This window comes from Tinamus guttatus, unplaced genomic scaffold (assembly GCF_059628265.1).
Source record: "Tinamus guttatus ecotype Peru unplaced genomic scaffold, ASM5962826v1 Tinamus_guttatus_pri_ptg000051l, whole genome shotgun sequence".
NCBI lineage: Eukaryota > Metazoa > Chordata > Aves > Tinamiformes > Tinamidae > Tinamus > Tinamus guttatus.
In genome coordinates this window covers 90,734-110,177 of record NW_028288585.1, presented here as the reverse complement: position 1 = coordinate 110,177, position 19,444 = coordinate 90,734, and the positions used below count along the sequence as shown (strand labels likewise).

The 19,444-nt window shown below is 40.4% G+C and overlaps 1 protein-coding gene across 1 annotated transcript in view; it reads left to right on the top strand.

Moving 5' to 3' along the window:
• KCNQ5 (potassium voltage-gated channel subfamily Q member 5) overlaps positions 1–19,444 on the top strand; it is a 292,043-nt gene that overhangs the window by 223,738 nt on the left and 48,861 nt on the right. Inside the window, exon 3 of the mRNA XM_088539909.1 lies at positions 546–672. Within this exon, the coding sequence (XP_088396035.1) occupies positions 546–672 (127 nt within the window). The remainder of the gene's footprint in view (positions 1–545; positions 673–19,444) is intronic.

Genomic DNA, 19,444 nt, shown 5'->3' with positions numbered 1-19,444 from the left:
CTAGTTCGAACATTCATTTGTCTTAGAAACAATTAACATACAATTGAATATAGCAACTATTGCACGCACCTCAACCTATTTTGGGAAATAAGTTATTTCCTAACTGCTGTTTCTGCTTTGTCACAATCATTTTACTTATACATTGTTACTGTGGAGTAAAATGCAAATATATCTATAAAAAACACTCAGCCTTTAGAATAAAAATTAACTTTGCAGCTGTAGATTTGTAACTTCTCGATAGCTCTCTAAACCACCTGTGGTCTGATCTGTTGTCCCCAAAGTCACTGAGTATTTTGCTTTAATATTGCTTGTATAGTATTCAGCCGTCTGGTCTTTCCCATTAAGTAGCTCATTTCAGCAGGTATTTAATATTGCTAACTCGGGCCCTTCATCGGGAAGCTGTGGGAACTGCTTTTACCAGGACACGCGACCGTACTGGAGAATGGTGGTTCAGCATAGGCTGCTAGGCACACAGTTATCAAATGCTTCTTGGTGCTTGGATGTTGGCTATCTGTAACAGGAATTTTTCTTATTTGCCTTTCTAGGAGTTTGTCATGATTGTTGTCTTTGGTTTGGAATTTATTATTCGTATCTGGTCTGCTGGATGCTGTTGTCGATACCGAGGATGGCAAGGAAGGCTACGCTTTGCAAGGAAACCATTCTGTGTGATAGGTGAGTGTCCCAGCTGTAGTTTATTATAAAGTAAAAATAAAATCTCCCACTCCATGTCCATTTTGCTTCCGAATACATTTTAAAAAGGGGGAGGAGATTCAGTTCACAGCTACCCCGGTGTGAATCCAGAATAGTCCTTTGTCAACTGTCATCTGCCCAAGGCTTCTCTAGATAAAAAAAAAAAAGGCCCTTAATACCAGTCAGTTCATTATCCTTATATTCTCCAAAGGGCATTTTTAGAAGCAGGTCATACACCTGACGTGTATTGGAAAAATATCCAGAGCTGATGTCTTTGGAAATCACCATCTCCTTGAGAATCATGGGGGCATTCAGTGGCCATGAGTATTTGACAACTTGTAAGTGTATTTACATAACACATATGTATGTGTATACCTTGCATGTCCTCCTTACTTAACCTTCTGTGGTCACAGATAAGATGTGTGCACACTTCATGAAATTTGAAAACCTACCTAGAGGTACATATTGTGCTGTCCTCTAACAACTTCACTTCTTGCTCTTGTCTCTGCATGAGAGTCCAGGTAGCAGCTCTGCCAGTGACTCCGGAACAGCAGATAACATATTGTTCCTACAGCTGTTTCAGGAGTCTCTTCCTCCTATTCCTTTCTTTAGACATTGCCTCTGAGAATGGATAAATAAGTCCACAGCCGCTCAAATCCCTATTTTTAAAAATAATTAATAAGAAATCAATTTTCCAGTAATGTCAGAGATCGAGGAAGGCTAACCAAATTAATAATTATTTTTCTAATGATTTGGGGCAAATGCTTCGTAGGGGACATCTGTGGAACTTCAGGATCTCAGCTTTCTGCCTTTTGACTTAACCTACTTCCTCTCTCCAGCCTTTAATTTCATCTGCTTGTGTCTTAAGCTAAATTATGGAAGAGTTGGGTCAGGAGATCCATTTCCACAAGCATCTGTAGAGCAAGTAGCACAAGAGAGCCTCATGCTCATAACAGCAATACCCAAAGGCCTCTGTGTGCACAGGGACTGGCAGTAACCTCGTGAAGGGGAACACAGCCCTGATCTGAGAAGCGTGCAATGCCTGGGCACGAAGCAGGCTGATGTGCTGGGTGGTGCTAATATGTTTGTGCTTTCAGCCTCCTTCCCTGGTAAATCCTCTCCTTGTCTCTGAGGATTCCTGTTTTGGAGAAGGGGCCATAGCAGGAAGTACACGGGCAGGTGGCAAGGGGGCACAGGCTGTCTGCCCCACAGACAGCACCACCCCGCCAAAGCGATGTGGGCACTGCAGGAGAGGAGCAAGTGTCAGGATTGGCACCTATTTTCAGGAATATAATATAATATAATATAATATAATATAATATAATATAAAATCTTCCCAGGCTTTACTAGGCAACGTCAAGGGAAAACTAGAAGTTCAGACATTCGCTTTTCCTCGTGTCAGCAAACAGGGCTACCCTACTTAATCAAACTTGCGATTATTTCAAGATTTTGCAGTGCATGTGAAGCTTTCCAGTAGTCAGTTTGGGATTTTTTATTTCAATACATAATCATAAGGACTAGACTGTTAATTTAATAAAATTAACCTATATTGAGCATTCATAACTTACTGGAAACATATTTAAGCATTTGAATTTCTTAGAAACATTTGAAACGCCAGACTGTTTTGCTGCCCTCCTGAAATGCTTTTGTGTGGAAACACTAACAGTTTGTTCAGTTCGGCTTTCATTTCTCCTCCATTTCCTGTCTACGTTCAGCTGGCAAGTTTTCTGACAGTGATTTACTTCAGTCTTAGGTGTTAATTCCCAGCAAAAAAAAATGAATGGAGGCTCTTTCTTGTTCAAAACTCTGCATATTATCGCAGGGCGACTGACGTAGATTTTTCCCCTTTCCTTTCTAGCAGCCCATAGCTGCCCTCCTCTATTTGTGCAAGAGGTCAGGCAGATTTCCTGGCACAGGCCCCAGGGAGCGTTGGGGGTTTGCTTGAGTCAGTTATGGTTTTTCCTCCTTGTTCTGCAGTCCGTCTGCTCTCCCGGTTGCTCCTGTGTTTACGTGGGCCATCTCTAGCCTTAAAAGCGTCTTCTCTCCACTGCCCGCCTTGCAACTCTGCCTTCAGTTGCAGGAGGAACTAACAGGGCTTTGCTTGTGGACTCCTTCCTGGGGAGTTTTGCTCTGCAGGACGCTATGAAGCCCCTAGTGCATCTTGTGGAAACAAACCCACCAGCTCGAGTTTCTCAATATTAATGGCATTTCTCGCCATTACTCCATGTCTCTTTTGTTTTACCGATTGGGCTTTTTTTTTTTTTGTCTATTTCTGGACTGTAGCATCTCTGAAAGAAGTTTCAGATGCTCAGTGTCTCTCCAGATTTGATCTTTTAGGGATCCCGCCTCTAGCAAGTTATCTTGCAACTTTTCCTACGTAGGCTCAGTATCTGTCTGGCACCAGATTTTGCAGTTCTCGGAGAGCGTGCCCTCACAGCAAAGCAGGCCAGCAGCTCCCTGGGCTCTGCTAACCAGCCAGTTGGCTGCAGGATCTCATTATCCCCTTCTCATCTGCAGCGAACCATGCCTGGGCTACTGCAGCCCATGTCAGGTCCCCCAGCACAGGCAGGACACCAACCAACTGGTGTGAGTTTGGGGGAGAGCCAGTAAGGTGGTCAGGGCTGGAGCACTTGCTGGTGAGGAGAGGCTGAGGGATCTGCGCTTGTCCAGATGGATGAAAAGGCAGCTTGTGGGGGGACACAGTGAACTCAGTGCTGAGGTCTCCTTAAAATCACGTGGCCGGTTTCAGTCTTCTATTTTTGTGTATTTTTAATTGTTTATTTGTTCATCTGTTCACTTGTTCATTCTACTTATTATTGCAGTGAAACAATAATATTTTAAAAGACTTATTCTGTTTACTATTAATTAAATTTGCCTATATATCTGCAGCAGATCTGTTCCCTGATTATTTTTGTGGTCAAACACAAGTCACACAGGGGAATGGCCTGAGAGCTAGAAATAACAAATTTGAGGATTACCTCACAGGTCACATTCAGAGAGCCTTTACTTTTTTCCATTAATAACCTAGCAGAAAAGCATTATTCAAGGCCAAAGCTTTGTGCTTACATTAGTGTACCTACAGTGTCACCACCCTGACAAATTAGTTCAACAAGCAACTCTGTGCTACTAGGTAAGGAAAGATATCTAACAGGACTATCTGTCAGTTTTGTATCCTTGTTTATGTCTGTGAAAACGGGAATAGTACTGCAGTATTAAACCTTGATTGGTATTTTGTTAGATGAGGATCCAGAGTTTCTTGCCTTCCCTCATTTTCTCTGTTAATGTAGAAGCCCATATGTAAGGCATAGAACATGTCAACATAACCTCCCAGGGATACTGATGTACTTAAAGATATATTTACCTCTGTAAGATCCTAATTTTCCATAAATCCCAGGCATATCAACTGAGTGTTAGCACTGTAAAGCAATGTTGATCTGTTATAATGCAGTCATCAAGACTCCCTTTGCGGTCCCAGAACACAGGTGCTCATGGAGGAGCCTTGTCCTTTAGGAGGAGCCATGCTTGCTGAAGATCCCTAGGATAAAAGGGAACGTCTTTCTGCTGATCAGAAAGAAAGCATGGCATCCCTTCCCGTAATTCCACCCCTATCCAGGGATATAGAAATGATGAGTCCATTATCCTTTCTGTATTGGCAATGGTTCTACTACTGTCACATGTGACCTGAAGAAAATAAACTTCCTGGCTGCTGTCATGTGCATTCAGTTTGGGAGGTTTCAGTATTATGAAACTGAGCCATGAAAAGTCCTGCAGCTTTAAAAGCCACAGGAGCATGTCTGACTCTGTACAGCACCTAGCATCAATGAAATCCTAGTATGTTACATGGGCTTCCACAGAGTGGCATGAGGTAAAAAATAGTTAGGAGTAATAAATAACAAACTGTGCATCAGAAATGCAAAACCAGTGTGGCGCAGCTGTGTCTTCCTTCATGAAGGCAGCAGCTTTGGAAATGGTGAAGAGCAGGATGGCAATTCACCCTCGGGGCAGGCAGAGGTGTTTGCTTGAACCAGAGGCCAGCCCATGCAGGAGGTCTGGTCTTCAGGTGAGCTGCAGAGGCCGGCTGGAGCGGTGAGCGTGTGCTCAGAGCATCACGGACTGAACAGTGCCCAGAGGTTGAACAGGGAGGAAGCCAGGGGACCCTCGAAGATCAGAGAGCAGCTGGAGGGGCAGGAGGGATGAATGAGAATTTGCAGAGCAGAGTAAAGCCACATTTATGGGGCAAAAAAAATAAAAGGACAAGGGAATCAGAGAAGGAACAGACTGCAAATTATTTGGAGGAAAAAAAATAATGTCAGAAGGGAGAGAGATCATGAAGCAAAAGCAAAGGAGGTGGATAACAAAGTAATTCTTTCAGCATGTTCCTTTCACTACCAGCTTACACATTCCAGACCACACCTTATCATAGTGCATATTTATTCCATTATAAACAACACCTAATAGAAATATACTGTGAAACTATCTCTACTTTTGGGAGGAAAATTGATATTTTAAAGGACTGAGCATTAGTTATAACAACAATAAGCTTAAGAATATGCTATTTAGATATCCAAGTTGATCCAGCCATTTTCCTTTCCTAGGTGAAAGTATTAGATAGACCTGTCCAGGCTTATGTTTCTGTTTTCAGTGGAAAGTACAGGGTTATTGTTTTTAAGTATTCTGTGTGAAATATGGGAGTGAATATTCATTTATTTGTTTTATGGATAAGGTTTTCCCCTGTGGTCCTTCTGTGGATACTGAAAAGCATTTTAAGAATAGTTAAAGTTTAATATTACTGTAATTTGTCATAATTCTGGGTGGACATATGTTTAGGTGTTCGAGCTGTGAAAGGTACATTTTCTATTTTTTAGATTACCACACCCTTATGCCTCTCTTGACATTTTAGGGAAAAGGGAGTTAATTCAGTAAATTTGTTTTGGACAGTTTCCCTGCTCCTGTTACCAACTTTCCTCTTCGCTGTGGCCTTTTGTGACCCAGTTCCCTCGAAATATCTCACTCACGTAGCTGAAGTTATCAGCTGATCAGTTAATATTTTGTATAGCCCTTTTTAAAAAGCTCTTAAATGCCCTTTCTGAGGGTAATCCTTGCAGGCAGGACTTTAGCAATGGCTCCCTGGTACATCTGCTAGCAAGCAGCAATGAGAAACCTGGCTCAGCTCTGACTTTCCCTCATGTTTTTGCTGATTTATCAAGTCCAGTGAACTACATTTCTAATTGTGCTTCAGTAATGTGTCATATCTCGTTATTTTTTATCCAGAATGCACAAACCACTAAGAAAGGCCTTCCCACAGCATGGGAAGTCAACAGAGTCATCTTTCCAGTCAAACATTTTTTTCTATTATTCTTTATCCTTCAAATTCACTTTAATAAGTTAAATATAGCAAGTACGTTCTTTATTTTTCACGGTTTGTGAGAAGCCTGCATTCCTGTGTGTATCCAATAAATAGTCTTGATTGTCTCCTTTAGTTTACTTAGCATTTGTTTAGCAAGCTCTGTGTTTCTCAGCAACTCCTGTCTTTATTACACGTGATTTAAGAGGGATAGAAGTTTTTCCTTGTTTTACATTGTATTTGCCCATCTTTCATAGTCACTTAGTTTCCTTTCCAATTCCTGGTCTCTTAACTGTAGGCAGAGTTCTCTAGTGCATACATCTGGCAGGATGGTCTTGAGCACACAGTTCTGGTGCCTAAGTGGTATGTAAATTCTAGACTCAATTCTGAGTTTTGAAAGTCCCATTTGGGGGAGATTTGACCTTAAATTTGAGCCCACCTCTAGCAATGCAACACTTTTTCCAGGACAGCTAGACTTATTGGTGGTCCAGTCCAATGAAATCTTTTGTGGTTTCAGTTAGTCTGTTAGTAGTTTCCTTCTAGCTGCTATTTTACCTCTTGTCAAGCTACAGTGTGATGGAAATTTCACAAGTTCAAGTTCTGCTGAGGCTGCAAAATGAGCAAATTCCTAACAGGAAGCTTAAGTCCATTATCTGCAATCAGGCTCTTGAACTTCATGGCTGGCAAACTGTTTCAGAGTGTTAAGCAATAGCAGCATCTGTTGCATATTACTGGATCTATTTTTCATAATTAGAGTAGTAATGAACTATCATAGAGTACTTCTGTCAAAGTTTCACAAATGAATCCACATCTAGTGTGCTACAAGCTCAGCTGAACCTTTAATATGTTTTAATTCAATATATTTATGCAGTGATATGTGTCCATTCCCTTAGTATTTAAATACATTCTTTAGTTTAAATATAACTAGATAGCAAACCTGTTGTCTATGATAAACAATATAAACAGCTCCTTTTCAGTATAATTTGAACTCTAAATAATCCAGTGCTGGTCTGAAATTAAGTTTCTTGACCAAAGAGACACTTCTCACATCACATCTCATAATATTGCCAGCATAATAATTGCCAGCAAAACCAGGTACCAAGCAGGAAGAAATTCCTTTTCGGGGTGCTCTTTTAGCAGCATTCTCCTGTCAGCCTTAGTTAAACTCATTTTTTAGCCATACACGTATTCCATAAATATTCCAATTATCACCCATAGAATTATCTACCAAAAGGAAAAGATTTGCCCTTCCAAGACTGGAAAGTGAAACTTCTATAGATAATTTCAGCAGCCATAACTAAGGAAAATAAATGCTCTTTAAATTAAACTGGTCCCAAACTATACAGTTTTTAAAACTAATATTTAGTGGTATGTCATATTTGACTGTCCTGGTAGTACAGTTTTTAAGAGCATGTAGGAAATGTAATTTGGATATTTTCTATGGACCTCATTCTTTCAGACTTACTTTTGCTGTCAGGTACACTCACTATTGAGTAAGATACTACTTGCTGTGAGTAAAGGCGTCAGACTTCTGGTCCAGAGGTTGCCTGTCTGTTACCCAGCAGAAATTTGCAGGTTTGATGTGATCCAGTTCACGCTGAGTTGTTTGATTGTTGTTTGTTTGTTTTTCTGTTTTAGGCTAGAGAATTCAGTAATCTCCATCTGTTAATTGGCATTTTTTTCTTACACTATTGTCACTATTGTCATTATTTTCACTAGAGGAGCACCGACCATGAATGGGGAAACCTGACTAACATGTGCCTAATGTTTTCTGTTTTCTTGCTAGGAAGGAGTTGTAGAGAAGTTCTCCTGTTTCATTTCATGAGCACTGGGGGTTGAGGTTTTGGTTGACGGGTTCGAGATTTTTTCCATCCATGTAATGTATATCTGCTGAGATCTCTGGTGATTGGGGATGTCAGTAAAGCTAGCGAAGAGTTTCTGATGAAATGATTTTTTTCATAGAAAAGTATTGATTGATTAAAAAGCATTCACAACAAAATATCAATGCCCGTCTTCTGAAGAAAGGTATTTTAAATTCAAGAAGGATTTTTTTTCTTTTTTGTCAGAATTAGAAGCACTCTTTTCCCAAAACGTACAGATCAGCTATTAATCCAGTTTCTGGATAAAGTCTGGTTAAATTCTTGCTCTAAATTCATGCTCTGTGATTTGGAACATGAAATTACCATCATTCAATCCCACTGAAACTATCCAACATCAATAAATAATTCTTAACTGATCCAGAGAGAGATGTCGATTTACCCCGTTACCTGGTGTTAATGGGACTCATGTGCTATGTGAGAAATTCTAATTCTGTTCATTCAATGAATTATCAGCAAGTAAACAGACAATTCCAGTAGTGCATATTAGAAGAGATCCACATCAGAATGGGTGAAATGGCTTAAAGCACAGGACAGAAGGACAGAAATGAATCAGAAAATGATGGCCATTTATGACTGAAAATCTGTTAAAAGCCAGTGACATTTTGCTATAAAGATATTTTTTGTGATATTAGAATTACCTTCTTTGAAGACTAAGCAGGAAACTATTGAAGATTATCTTCCCAAACATTATGTAGTTATGCCCATCCTGGATCATACTGATAAAGCTTAGTACATGCATTAAAATTGTTAGCAATTCTGCACTGAATTCAGCTTTGATGAGAAAGTCTTCTGAAGTCAAATGTCACAGTCTAATAATTCAGAAATAATGAGCTACTCTGTCCATGCTCACTCATATTCAGTAAATGAATTACAGAGTCTTTCAAATGATTGATGATCTCTAATGTTTGAATCTCAGAAAATCATAGAATGAATCATAGAATGCTTAAGGTTGGAAGGGACCTCTAGAGGTCATCTAATCCAACCCCTGCACATGCAGGGTCACCTAAAGCACGTGCCACAGGACTGCATCCAAGCGGGTTTTGAAGATCTCCAGAGAAGGAGACTCCACAACCTCTCCGGGCAGCCTGTTCCAGTGCTCTGTCACCCTCACTGTTAAGAAATTTTTCCTTTAATTCCTGTGGAACTTTTGGTGCTTCAGTTTGTGGCCATTACCTCTAGTTCTGTCGGTGGCCACTACTGGAAAGAGGCCAGCACCATCCTCCTTGCTGCCTCCCTTGAGGTACTTATATACACTGATCAGGTCCCCTCTCAGCCTTCTCTTCTCCAGGCTGAACAGGCCCAGCTCCCTCAGTCTCTCCTCATAGGGCAGATGTTCCAGGCCCCTGATCATCCTTGTAGCCCTGCACTGGACTCTCTCCAGCAGCTCCACATCCCTCTTATACTGTGGGGCCCAGAACTGGACACAATACTCCAGATGTGGCCTCCCCAGGGCTGAGTAGAGGGGCAGGATCACCTCCCTCCACCTGCTGGAGACGTTCTTCTTAATGCACCCCAGAATCCCATTGGCCTTCTTGGCCACGAGGGCACACTGCTGCCTCATGGTCAACTTGTCATCCACCATGACACCCAGGTCCCTCTCTGCAGAGCTGCTCTCCAGAAGGCTGGTCCCCAGCCTGTACTGGTGTCTGGGGTTACTCCTCCCTAAGTGCAGGACCTTGCACTTGTCTTTGTTGAATTTCATAAGATTTCTCACTGCCCAGTTATGCAGTCTGTCCAGGTCCCTTTGGATGGCAGCGCAGCCCTCTGGGGTATCGGCTACTCCTCCCAGTTTGGTATCATCAGCAAACCTGCTGAGGCAGCACTCCATCCCTTCATCCAGGTCATCGATGAATAAATTGAACAAGACTGGACCAAGGACTGACCCCTGGGGGACACCGCTAGCTACAGGCCTCCAACTAAAATCCACGCCACTGATCACCACCCTCTGAGCTCTGCCATCCAGCCAGTTCCTAATCCACCTCACTGTGCACTCATCTATCCCACACTTCCGGAGCTTGCCCTGGAGGATGTTGTGAGGGACGGTGTCAAAAGCCTTGGTGAAGTCGAGATAGATGACATCCACCGCTCTCCCCTCATCCATCCAGCTGGTGATTCCATCATAGAAGGCTATCAGGTCAAGCAAGCAGTCAAGCAAGATTTCCCCTTGGTGAATCCATGCTGACTACTCCTGAGCACCTTCTTGTCCTCCATGTGCCTGGAGACAACAGCCAGTATGAGCCGTTCCATCACTTTTCTGGGGACGGAAGTGAGACTCACTGGCCTGTAGTTGCCTGGGTCCTCCTTCTTGCCTTTTTTGAAGACTGGCGTGACATTGGCCTTCTTCCAGTCCTCCAGCACCTCCCCCGTTCTCCAGGATCTTTCAAAGATGATGGAGAGCGGCTTAGCTATGACATCCACCAGCTCACACAGCACTCTGGGGTGCATCCCATCAGGGCCCATGGATTTGTGGGTATCAAGTTTCCTTAGGTGTTCTCTGACCCAATCTTCCTCTACCCAGGGCGAGTCTTCCTCTCTCCAGGCTTCTTCTCTTGTCCCTAGGGCCTGGGACTCTAAAGGGCTGCCCTTGGTAAACACTGAAGCAAAGAAGGCATTCAGCAACTCCGCTTTTTCTGTGTTATTCGTAACCAGGGTACCCATCTCATTCACCAGCGGACCCATGTTTCCCTGATCTTCCTTTTGCTGTTAGTATATTTGAAGAAGTTTTTCTTGTTATTTTTAGCATCCCTTGCCAGATTGCGTTCCAGACGCGCCTTAGCTTTCCTTGTCGCATCTCTGCATTCCCTGACTACGTTCCTGTATTTCTCCCAGGAGGCTTGTCCTTTTTTCCACATTCTGTATACCGCCTTCATCTGCTTGAGCATTGCCACAAGCTCCTTGCTCATCCACGCAGGTCTCCTGCCCCCTCTGCCTGACTTCTTACCCACAGGGATGCACTGTTGCTCGCGTGGAGGAAGTGCCGCTTGAAAACTAACCAGCTCTCTTGGGCCCCCCTTCCTTCTAGAGCTCTAGCCCATGGGATTCTTCCGAGGAGGTCTCTGAAGAGGCCAACGTTGGCCCTCCTGAAGTCCATCGTTGCAAGGCTACTTACAGCCCTGCCTCCTCCACGTTGGATCCTGAACTCCACCAACTCATGGTCACTGGAGCCGAGGCTAACCCCCACCTTCACATCTCCTACAAGTCCCTCTCTATTTGTTCTCTATTTGTGGGTCCAGTAGCCCACCTTTCCTCATTGGCTCCTCCACAACCTGTGTCAAAAAGTTATCATCAATGCACTGCAGGAACCTCCAGGACTGCTTGTGCCTGGCTGTGTTGTCTTTCCAGTTGATGTCAGGGTAGTTGAAGTCCCCCATGAGAACCAGGGCCTGTGACCATGAGGCAACATCCAGCTGCCTATAGAAGGCCTCATCAACTTCCTCGTCCTAGTCAGGTGGCCTGTAGCAGACACCCACCACAGTGTCTCCCACGTTAGCCTGCCCTTTAACCCTTACCCACAAGCTCTCAACTAGCTCATCCAGCCCCAGGCTGAGCTCTATGCATTCCAGAATACATTGATTGTTGAATTTTCATTGGTGTTTATGAGCCACATCACTTCAATGACATGGAAGGGTGCAGTAAGAATCAAGTAAGCAGCAGACAGACCAAGAAGCATATAACATTTTCTGGTTTTACACTTGATACATTAAATTTTTAGAGTCTGGCTCTAACCTTGTTTCTACTGGAGGTGCCCAGTACACAAAAATGCTCAAATAAATAGTACCTTTTTTCACCACATTTCTTTGTTTTTAATTTGAGATGCTCAGATCTTGCTCTACTAATCTGAATTCTCATTATATCTGTAGATAGCGTAGACGCTCATAATAATCACAGGTATGTATGAAAGCTCTATTTCAAAATTAAGTAACTGTTAATATATAGCACTAGTGTGGAAGGTGAGGACGTAGACAGGATTGTGACAAATATACATATCTACCTACCTGAGCGTAATGGTGTCCTAAAACCAGTACAATAACTGGTTTGTTTATCAAGTTTTAGCATTCTTTGCATCCAAATGTGAATATATATTTAATAATGCAAGAGAATAACATTTCAGAACCCAAGTGACATGCAAGGAAATACTGTGTTTTCTTGACTTCTTTTCCAATATCAGACTGCTGACAAAGGCATTGGTTGTGTGATGTTCTTGTAACTCCTATTTCAAATAATTGTTGGCTCTTTTCCTTAGCTTGGTTTGAAAAGAATTGCTACTGCAGTGGCTGTGCAAATTTTCCTTCAGTGTAGTACTGAATTATGCTCTCCAGGCAGAAATCTGAGTCATTTAAAAACATTTTCGTATAGGTCCATATCAGCATCTTATGTTAGATATTTGTTATTTTGGACTTCACAACAGACTGTTACTCTGTCCTCAGCGTATATACAATCTCTCAGGAGATTCTGATATCACTAGCTTGTGGTTTCACTTTATTTAAAAAATCAATTTTATTGTGTCTTCTATTTTGCTAGCATGCCTATACTTACTTTCCTTAGGGGTGCTGTTGCAGAATATTCACATAAATCTCAGTGTTAATGCCTTGGTTTTGTGCATCATACAATGCTCAGTTCCAGATCTCACTATCATCTACGATATAATTACCTACACTGGCAGGTTTTAGGTGATAAAATCATCTTTTATCTTGTGTGTCCCAGCCACACCTCCACGAACACTAATGAAATTTGAAGAGGTCTAAGTGAGTTACCTGCTTGGTGTATATTGTAGGATCTTTCTAGAATGTCTTGAAAGTATTAGAGGAAAGGGAGAAATTTAGCGAGAGTGATCACAGTAGGTATTATATGGTGTGCAACTGCCTCATTCACACTTTCTGTAATAATTCTTTCTGTAATAATTACATTTTTACTGATCCTTGTTCCCAGATCTCTTTGTTCTTTTTATGTTCATCCTACAACATATGATAGCCCACAACATGCTACTGCCTTATAGCTGCTGTATGGCTTTCCATCTATTTGCTGCTGTCAGTTTAACTAGCATTACTATAGTTATGCTTGTTTTATGTTGTGACTTTATTGCTATCTTTACAGAAGACTAGTTTATTTTTATTCAGGTCATTTGCGTGTGAACAAGTCCTCCAGGATAAGGCTCCTTGGTACAGACAGGTTCATCAATAATTGCTCCATTTTGGCCGGATGTTTTGTGCTTTAGCAAAATAGACATTTTCATTTGCTATGGGTATAATTTTGTTTTCTTCAAATGTAGCTTTATCTAGATAACAACCAAGAAGATGCTATCTGTTCATCCTTAATTTGTTAACTGGCAGTGCTGACAGGTTAAAATATAAGCTTTGCTCATTGGTGTACTCAGTACAGTCAAACTGATTGCTATGTCTCTTCATCTGGCCTTGCAACCAGATAATAACTGATCATAAGGCTTGAAGAAATTCAGTTTTCACTGACATTTCTGTTCTTTTATGTCCACTGCAGAGAACTGCATGTTTCCACCAGCATTGCTTAAGGGTCTGAAAGCCTGATCTGCAGAATCTGATCCAGATCCTATGCAGTCCAGAGGGCATTACAGGCAATCTCTGTTTTTATGATCATGTCCCAAGTGGTTACCCTCAAACTGTTACACTAGGAAAAAAAACTTGTGTGTAAGAAATAAAAGAGTTTTTGTTCCTCATTTTTACATATGCTGCATTAAATGTAATAATTAGGAAGGATTTTACAATGTAACAACATTGTTACATATATCTCAAGTTTAATATAACTACATAGAAATGTTGGCGTATTTTTAGATAGCAAATTCTGTATATTAGCTGTATTATAACTTCCTCCCTTTCCTTTGCGCTCCCAGCACTTAATCAAGAGAGTCTGAAAAGCTGTAGTCCCCTCCTAAAGAAACATGACATTTTTTACCTTTAAGATGGTTCCGACAACCCTCAGAAGTGGAGATCTGACCTTCGCACTGGCTGTGTTTAAGGCCTGAATTTGGGATGGCCTCCCATAGGGTTTGGGAGGGATTTGCAGATCATGGAAGGCTTTTCTTCTCCCTCTGCGACTGCTTTTACCCTTTTCAGCATCGTCAGTGTGTAGTTTCCTTCCTGTCATTCATCTCTTCCCATCCTCATTTTGCCTGTGCACTTCCACCCTGTCCCCAGTTTTCTCTGTTTGCACCCCGGCACTGCTATGTTGCCTGCTGGAGTGGGCAACATAGGAGCCCCCTTGGGCATCCCTCTGTACCCTGCTTACTGCCAGGTACCTCCAAGGAGCTTATTAAAACCTGTAGTTCAATTATGCAACTTTTTTGTTCATACATTGGATAATCACTGACTGACTTACATGGGGGTCTGGAGCCCATGAAAAGTCTAATTCCGACAATTCAGGAAGAAACATCCAGTCTTGTCTTTAATTTTCTCTAGTTACCCTCTTACATCCTGTGGCAATGAGTTTTACAAGGTAATTGCACGCTGTATTTCTTTTTATCAGATTTAAATTGTCTTTTGATCTCATCTTTTACAAGGAAGGGAAAAGAGGAGGCATCCAACGGGCCTTCTTATCTTTCACTAGTTTGCATATCTCTATCATGCCATCTCATATTTGTCTTCTGACTAACCACTCCTGAATTATTGAGTCCTTTCCCAACACACAAGTCTTGCCATGCCCGTCATTATTTTGTTTTCCCTTGCTAGTAACTTTATATTTTTTAAAGCATGATCTGGTGAGTATCTGTGTTTATCAGATGTGTATGAGAAAGAACCAAACCTGCTGTCTTTCCCTCCAGCTATTGTGAGTTATTTATTTCTCTACAACATCAGCCACTTTTTCACACAGGTCTAGTATCACCTAGAAAAAAAAATCAGTTATAGTGAAGCAACTAGCAAACACTAGTTTCCTAGTGCTTATTTTACGTAGCATAAAATATTTATTAAATAGTGAAAATGAACATTTTTGAGAAGGATCTGCTTGTTTTACTTGTGATTTGTTTTTCAGCTGCCTTAAGGTCAAAAATAGCCTTACAGAATAAACAATTTTTTTTTCCTAGTAATGTTAAAGATCAATTATTGGAAAGAGCTAATAAAGTATAAATCCATGAAAGGCTTGTAATTGACCTTAATCTTAGAAGGTCTTCAGTTTTTTAAGATTTATCGAGATAGCTGTTAAGAACGTAAAGATGTTTGCCAAGGTCCTACTCAGTGCACAGGAAGAAAAGGCCTGTGAACCACAACAGCAAACAGTACAAACAAAGGTGGGATGTCTCTGGCAATGTCATTATTATTATCTATCTGAACTAAATCAGAAATGGTGACCATAACTACAATTTAAAATTCAGGCAATTGAGAAATATTTTACCTATGTAAAGTAAAAGGTAAATAACATTATTTTGATACAGTATCGTCGTTTGGTATTGTACTCCTTGTACACAGAAAGCGCCCATATACTTCTAGTCCATGGAAATACTGATGAGTAACATTACTGATCCATACTCAGGGATTAAATTATTCCTTTTATAAGAACCTGGATTTAAAAATGACAAAAAAGTCTTCCTCATTCTGAAATTTTATAAGGGAATATCAGATAACACACCTAAACAATTTCACATGTTGATTTTTTCAAAATATTCCTCATTTTGCTGTCTCCAGAATTCTTTTTTGTTGTCTCCAGAATTCTTTGATGTAGAGAGTACAAATCTGTATTTGGTTAACTTTAGTAAAAAGGCCTTTTAAGTTGTTTCCAAATTTGTTTTGTTTTGGGAAAAAATATTAAATTTTTTAGGTAAAGAGCTTTACTTGAAGGGTACTGACGGCAGACTAAGTACCTACAAATACTGGGATTCACTTGGGTCTGATAGGAGTATTTTCATTTAAGGAAGCATGGGGTAATAGTACAGCTCTTCTTTTGTGGTAAAAGATTTGTAAAAGATTTGTTTCTAAACTGTACAGCTCTTCTTTTGTGGTTGAGGCATGAAATTTTCAGCAGTTTGGTCTTTCATAAGGACCGGGTGAAGAAATACCATATAGTGACTCTCTAAACATTGAATCAGCTTACAAATAAATGTTCAGGAGAGGTGTGTGCGTGTATTCGTTTTTAGGTGACAGATTTTATGCTCCCACAGGCATGCTTTGTTCAATGGTTTTGGTTAGTTGCATATATAAGCCCATGCCCCAAGGTCTGAAATGAATTGGAGATAGGAACTTCCAAGGAAATGCGGAAAGAAGGAATCAGAGCTGGATGTGTGCATTGAAGAGCCTTGGAGATTGGAGGGCTGAGCCATCCAGAGAGTGTGGGGCATCTGGGACATTTTATTTTAGGATTTAGAGGACAGGCAATAGCGTGAGCCAGCTGTGGATGGGAAATCACGTTACTATGTGGTTGTGCATTGATAAGTACTCGCCTCCTTTTGGGAACGGGCTCACTTCTTGGGTGCTGTGGGCTGAGGCTTGGCAGAGCCCTCCTTGCCCTGGTGGCACTGGCATCCAGGCAGTATTCCAAGCAATCCGGATGTGGAATCTCAGTATCAGGACACAGCGTCGTAACTAATCCTCACAGTGTTTGCAATTTCAAAGCCATTGCACTGCTCTCTTGTGATATGCTTGTGATTTGACGTGGCACTTATTTGTCATGGCATAGAAAGTAACTCAAACATAGCACATTTCACATTCTATTATTACATTTCATAATATTTTATGTAGATTGTCTACACCATAAATAATATTATATATTTCTTCATATGTCTATTTGATATTTTATTTTATCTTAAATATTTTTTCTCTCTTCTATTTTATCTTTGTCAGACAAGATAGCTCTACATGTTGATGAACTACTTTTTTTTAAATAGACCCACTTTGGTTATGTAAAAATAAGAGAAGATATATATATTTGCAGAAAGTCACTTCCACTTTGCGTTAAGATCCTTTTCTTACTCAGATGATTTTTATACATTGCAAATGAAGATTAAGGAAGGAAAGAAGGGTTCAAGAGAATTCATCTCTTGATCTTTTCACTTTTGTATTGCTTAATTGGTGAGTAAGATAGTCCAATTCCTATGAAAAGATCACTTTAGGTGGACTCGTTAGAACTGAAATCAGTGACTAACATAGTCATTTTCCGCTGTTAGAAGGGAAAAAATTATATAGATTGGTAGTAGTAAAAAGCGTATTTTTTTTAGTCATTTCAGAAAGTAATCCACATTTTTGTCTAACTGTTTCTTTTCTCTGTATTCCACAACCTTGCAGCCCCACCTTGATAGTGTCTGACAGTAATAAAATTCAATTTTCACACTCATCTGTATTTATCTCTGCAATTATCTTGGTGCACAAAACTACTATTTTTTTTTCTAAAAATAGCACATTGTTTTGCTTCTTGAAAACAAATTCCAAAAAAGTGAACCCCCTAAGTCTCCTTTTGCCTGCAATGACAGTTAATACAGTTTCCATCCAGAGCGTGTTAGATATTTGAAAATGCGAAGGCCCCTTGGCTGGAGTGACAACAACATCTGCAAAAATCAAAGTGTCATGTATCCCAAGAATTTCCTGAAGGTATCCTGCCAATTACTTTTACTAGTAGGTGATGATTAATCATAACCCGTCTGGCATCTGAGTAGAGAGATCAGGTTCCAGAGCAGAAAGAAAAGCTATATTCAGACATTGCAGAAAGCAAATTTTGCTCTAGATCCTAAGCACCATTAGCTTTTTGTATATGCAGATCTCAGTGTATCTTGTTTTGCTTGCGGTTTTTGTTGTTGATGATATTGTTTACATGATGCAAAGCTGAATCCTCCTTCTTGTAAAGTAACTTGGTTTTTGTGGGAGGTGCAGAACTCATTTCCTGCCTCTCCCAAATGACACTAGAGTTGGGCAGGTGATATAATTCCCTGGATGACTTTAAACTGTTTCTTTTAAAGACATGGACTAATGCTTGAGCATATTATATTTCCAAGGGTGAATCAGGTGATTTTAAAACACTGTATGTTCCTTGAGTAGTTTGTAAAAATCCACTTTGCAGTCTTTGACTATCTTGTATATATTGAATAGTACTTTATCAATGAATAGATCTATTTTTTCCAGTGAGACATATTACAAGATATGATAACACCTGTCGTCTCTCTAAGTATGGTAACAGTCATAATCTCTCTAACCAGAGATTATAGGTGTAATCCTAAAAGACTTTTTTTTAAAATTAAGGTTCTGGACCTTTTAAAGATAAAAATGTTGATTTCTGAGGTACAAATGGTCATTGGAAAGTTCAGCCCATATTGGTCCAAATCTTTCTGCCATAATAATGTGAAATATCCCACTGAATGCAGCAGTGGGACTATTGGCAGAGTAAGGAGCTGTCACCTGGTAAAAACATTACAATTTGCCTCTTTTAAAATTAACTATTAAAATGTACTCTGATCCTGCATTTTGTCCTTTGCCTTGTCGAAGCAGTAGAGAGAAGTGGTTAATCCGTTGTTAGAAGCTAAAAGCATTTTTGCAGCCAGTTGGGATGAAATGACCTTTTCCATTCTATGACCTTTCTCAACAAGTGCTCAGTGGATAATGATACAATTATCCCCCTCTTTGAATAATCCTCTATTAGAGTGCTCAGAAGTTTTAAAACTTTTTGAATTTTTTTTATTCCTTTTTTTAGCTAATGTACAGGACTTTGAAATACATCAAGGCCAAATATCTTAACAACTGCCCCTATAGACATGTTTGTGTAACCAGACCTTTTCTTTTTGGAGTCTGAAAAAAAGCAATCTTATTTTGAGGAGCTGTTGTATGACATAAGTCAGGTGTCAGCCTTTAGGCTATACCCTAAGCTGTGTTAAACTTCTGATTTATTTCAGCTTAGGACCGAGTCCATTGAATATATTTTTGCTATTTTGAAGTTTTGATACCCGGCTGTGCTCAAATATAGTGCTCTGGGATGTGTATTATGGTAACGTTGTGCTCTAGTCTCTGATTAAAATTCTAAGCTGTTACCCTTAGGGCGCTGCCAGCAAGTTGTTGTTTAGAGAACAAATTGGATGGAATTCTGAGAATAGCGATACACATGATAAAGCTAGTGGAATGACTGACATACAAAAAAATATTAGAAAAACTAATTTCTATCCAAGTAGACTCGGTCCTCTTGGTTCATCCTGGCATCCAATGGTCAGATCACCAAATCATATGGTGCTTTTTCTCATGATTTACTTTGAATTTTAGGATAATGAATTGTCTTGAGATTCTTCATAAGAAATGACCACTGCAAGAGATATTTTTCCTCTGGTTTAGAAATAACTTTAGCCCAAAATTAAACCTTGGAAAGATTGCCTTAAGGTAGCCTAAATTTGGCTCTGCTGTTGCCAGTTAATTACCTTTGTGGGTTAATAAAGCAGAGGGCTAGATAAGTCACGTTCTTGAGATTTTTTGCTTATTTCTGTAGCATTTGATGCAGCCGTGCTCTGTGCTGCTGCAGGTTGGTGTATCTCTGCGCTGGGCTGTGACTAAAAGCCATTGCAGTCTCTTGCATATCCTTAGCAAGTATAAACCAGAAG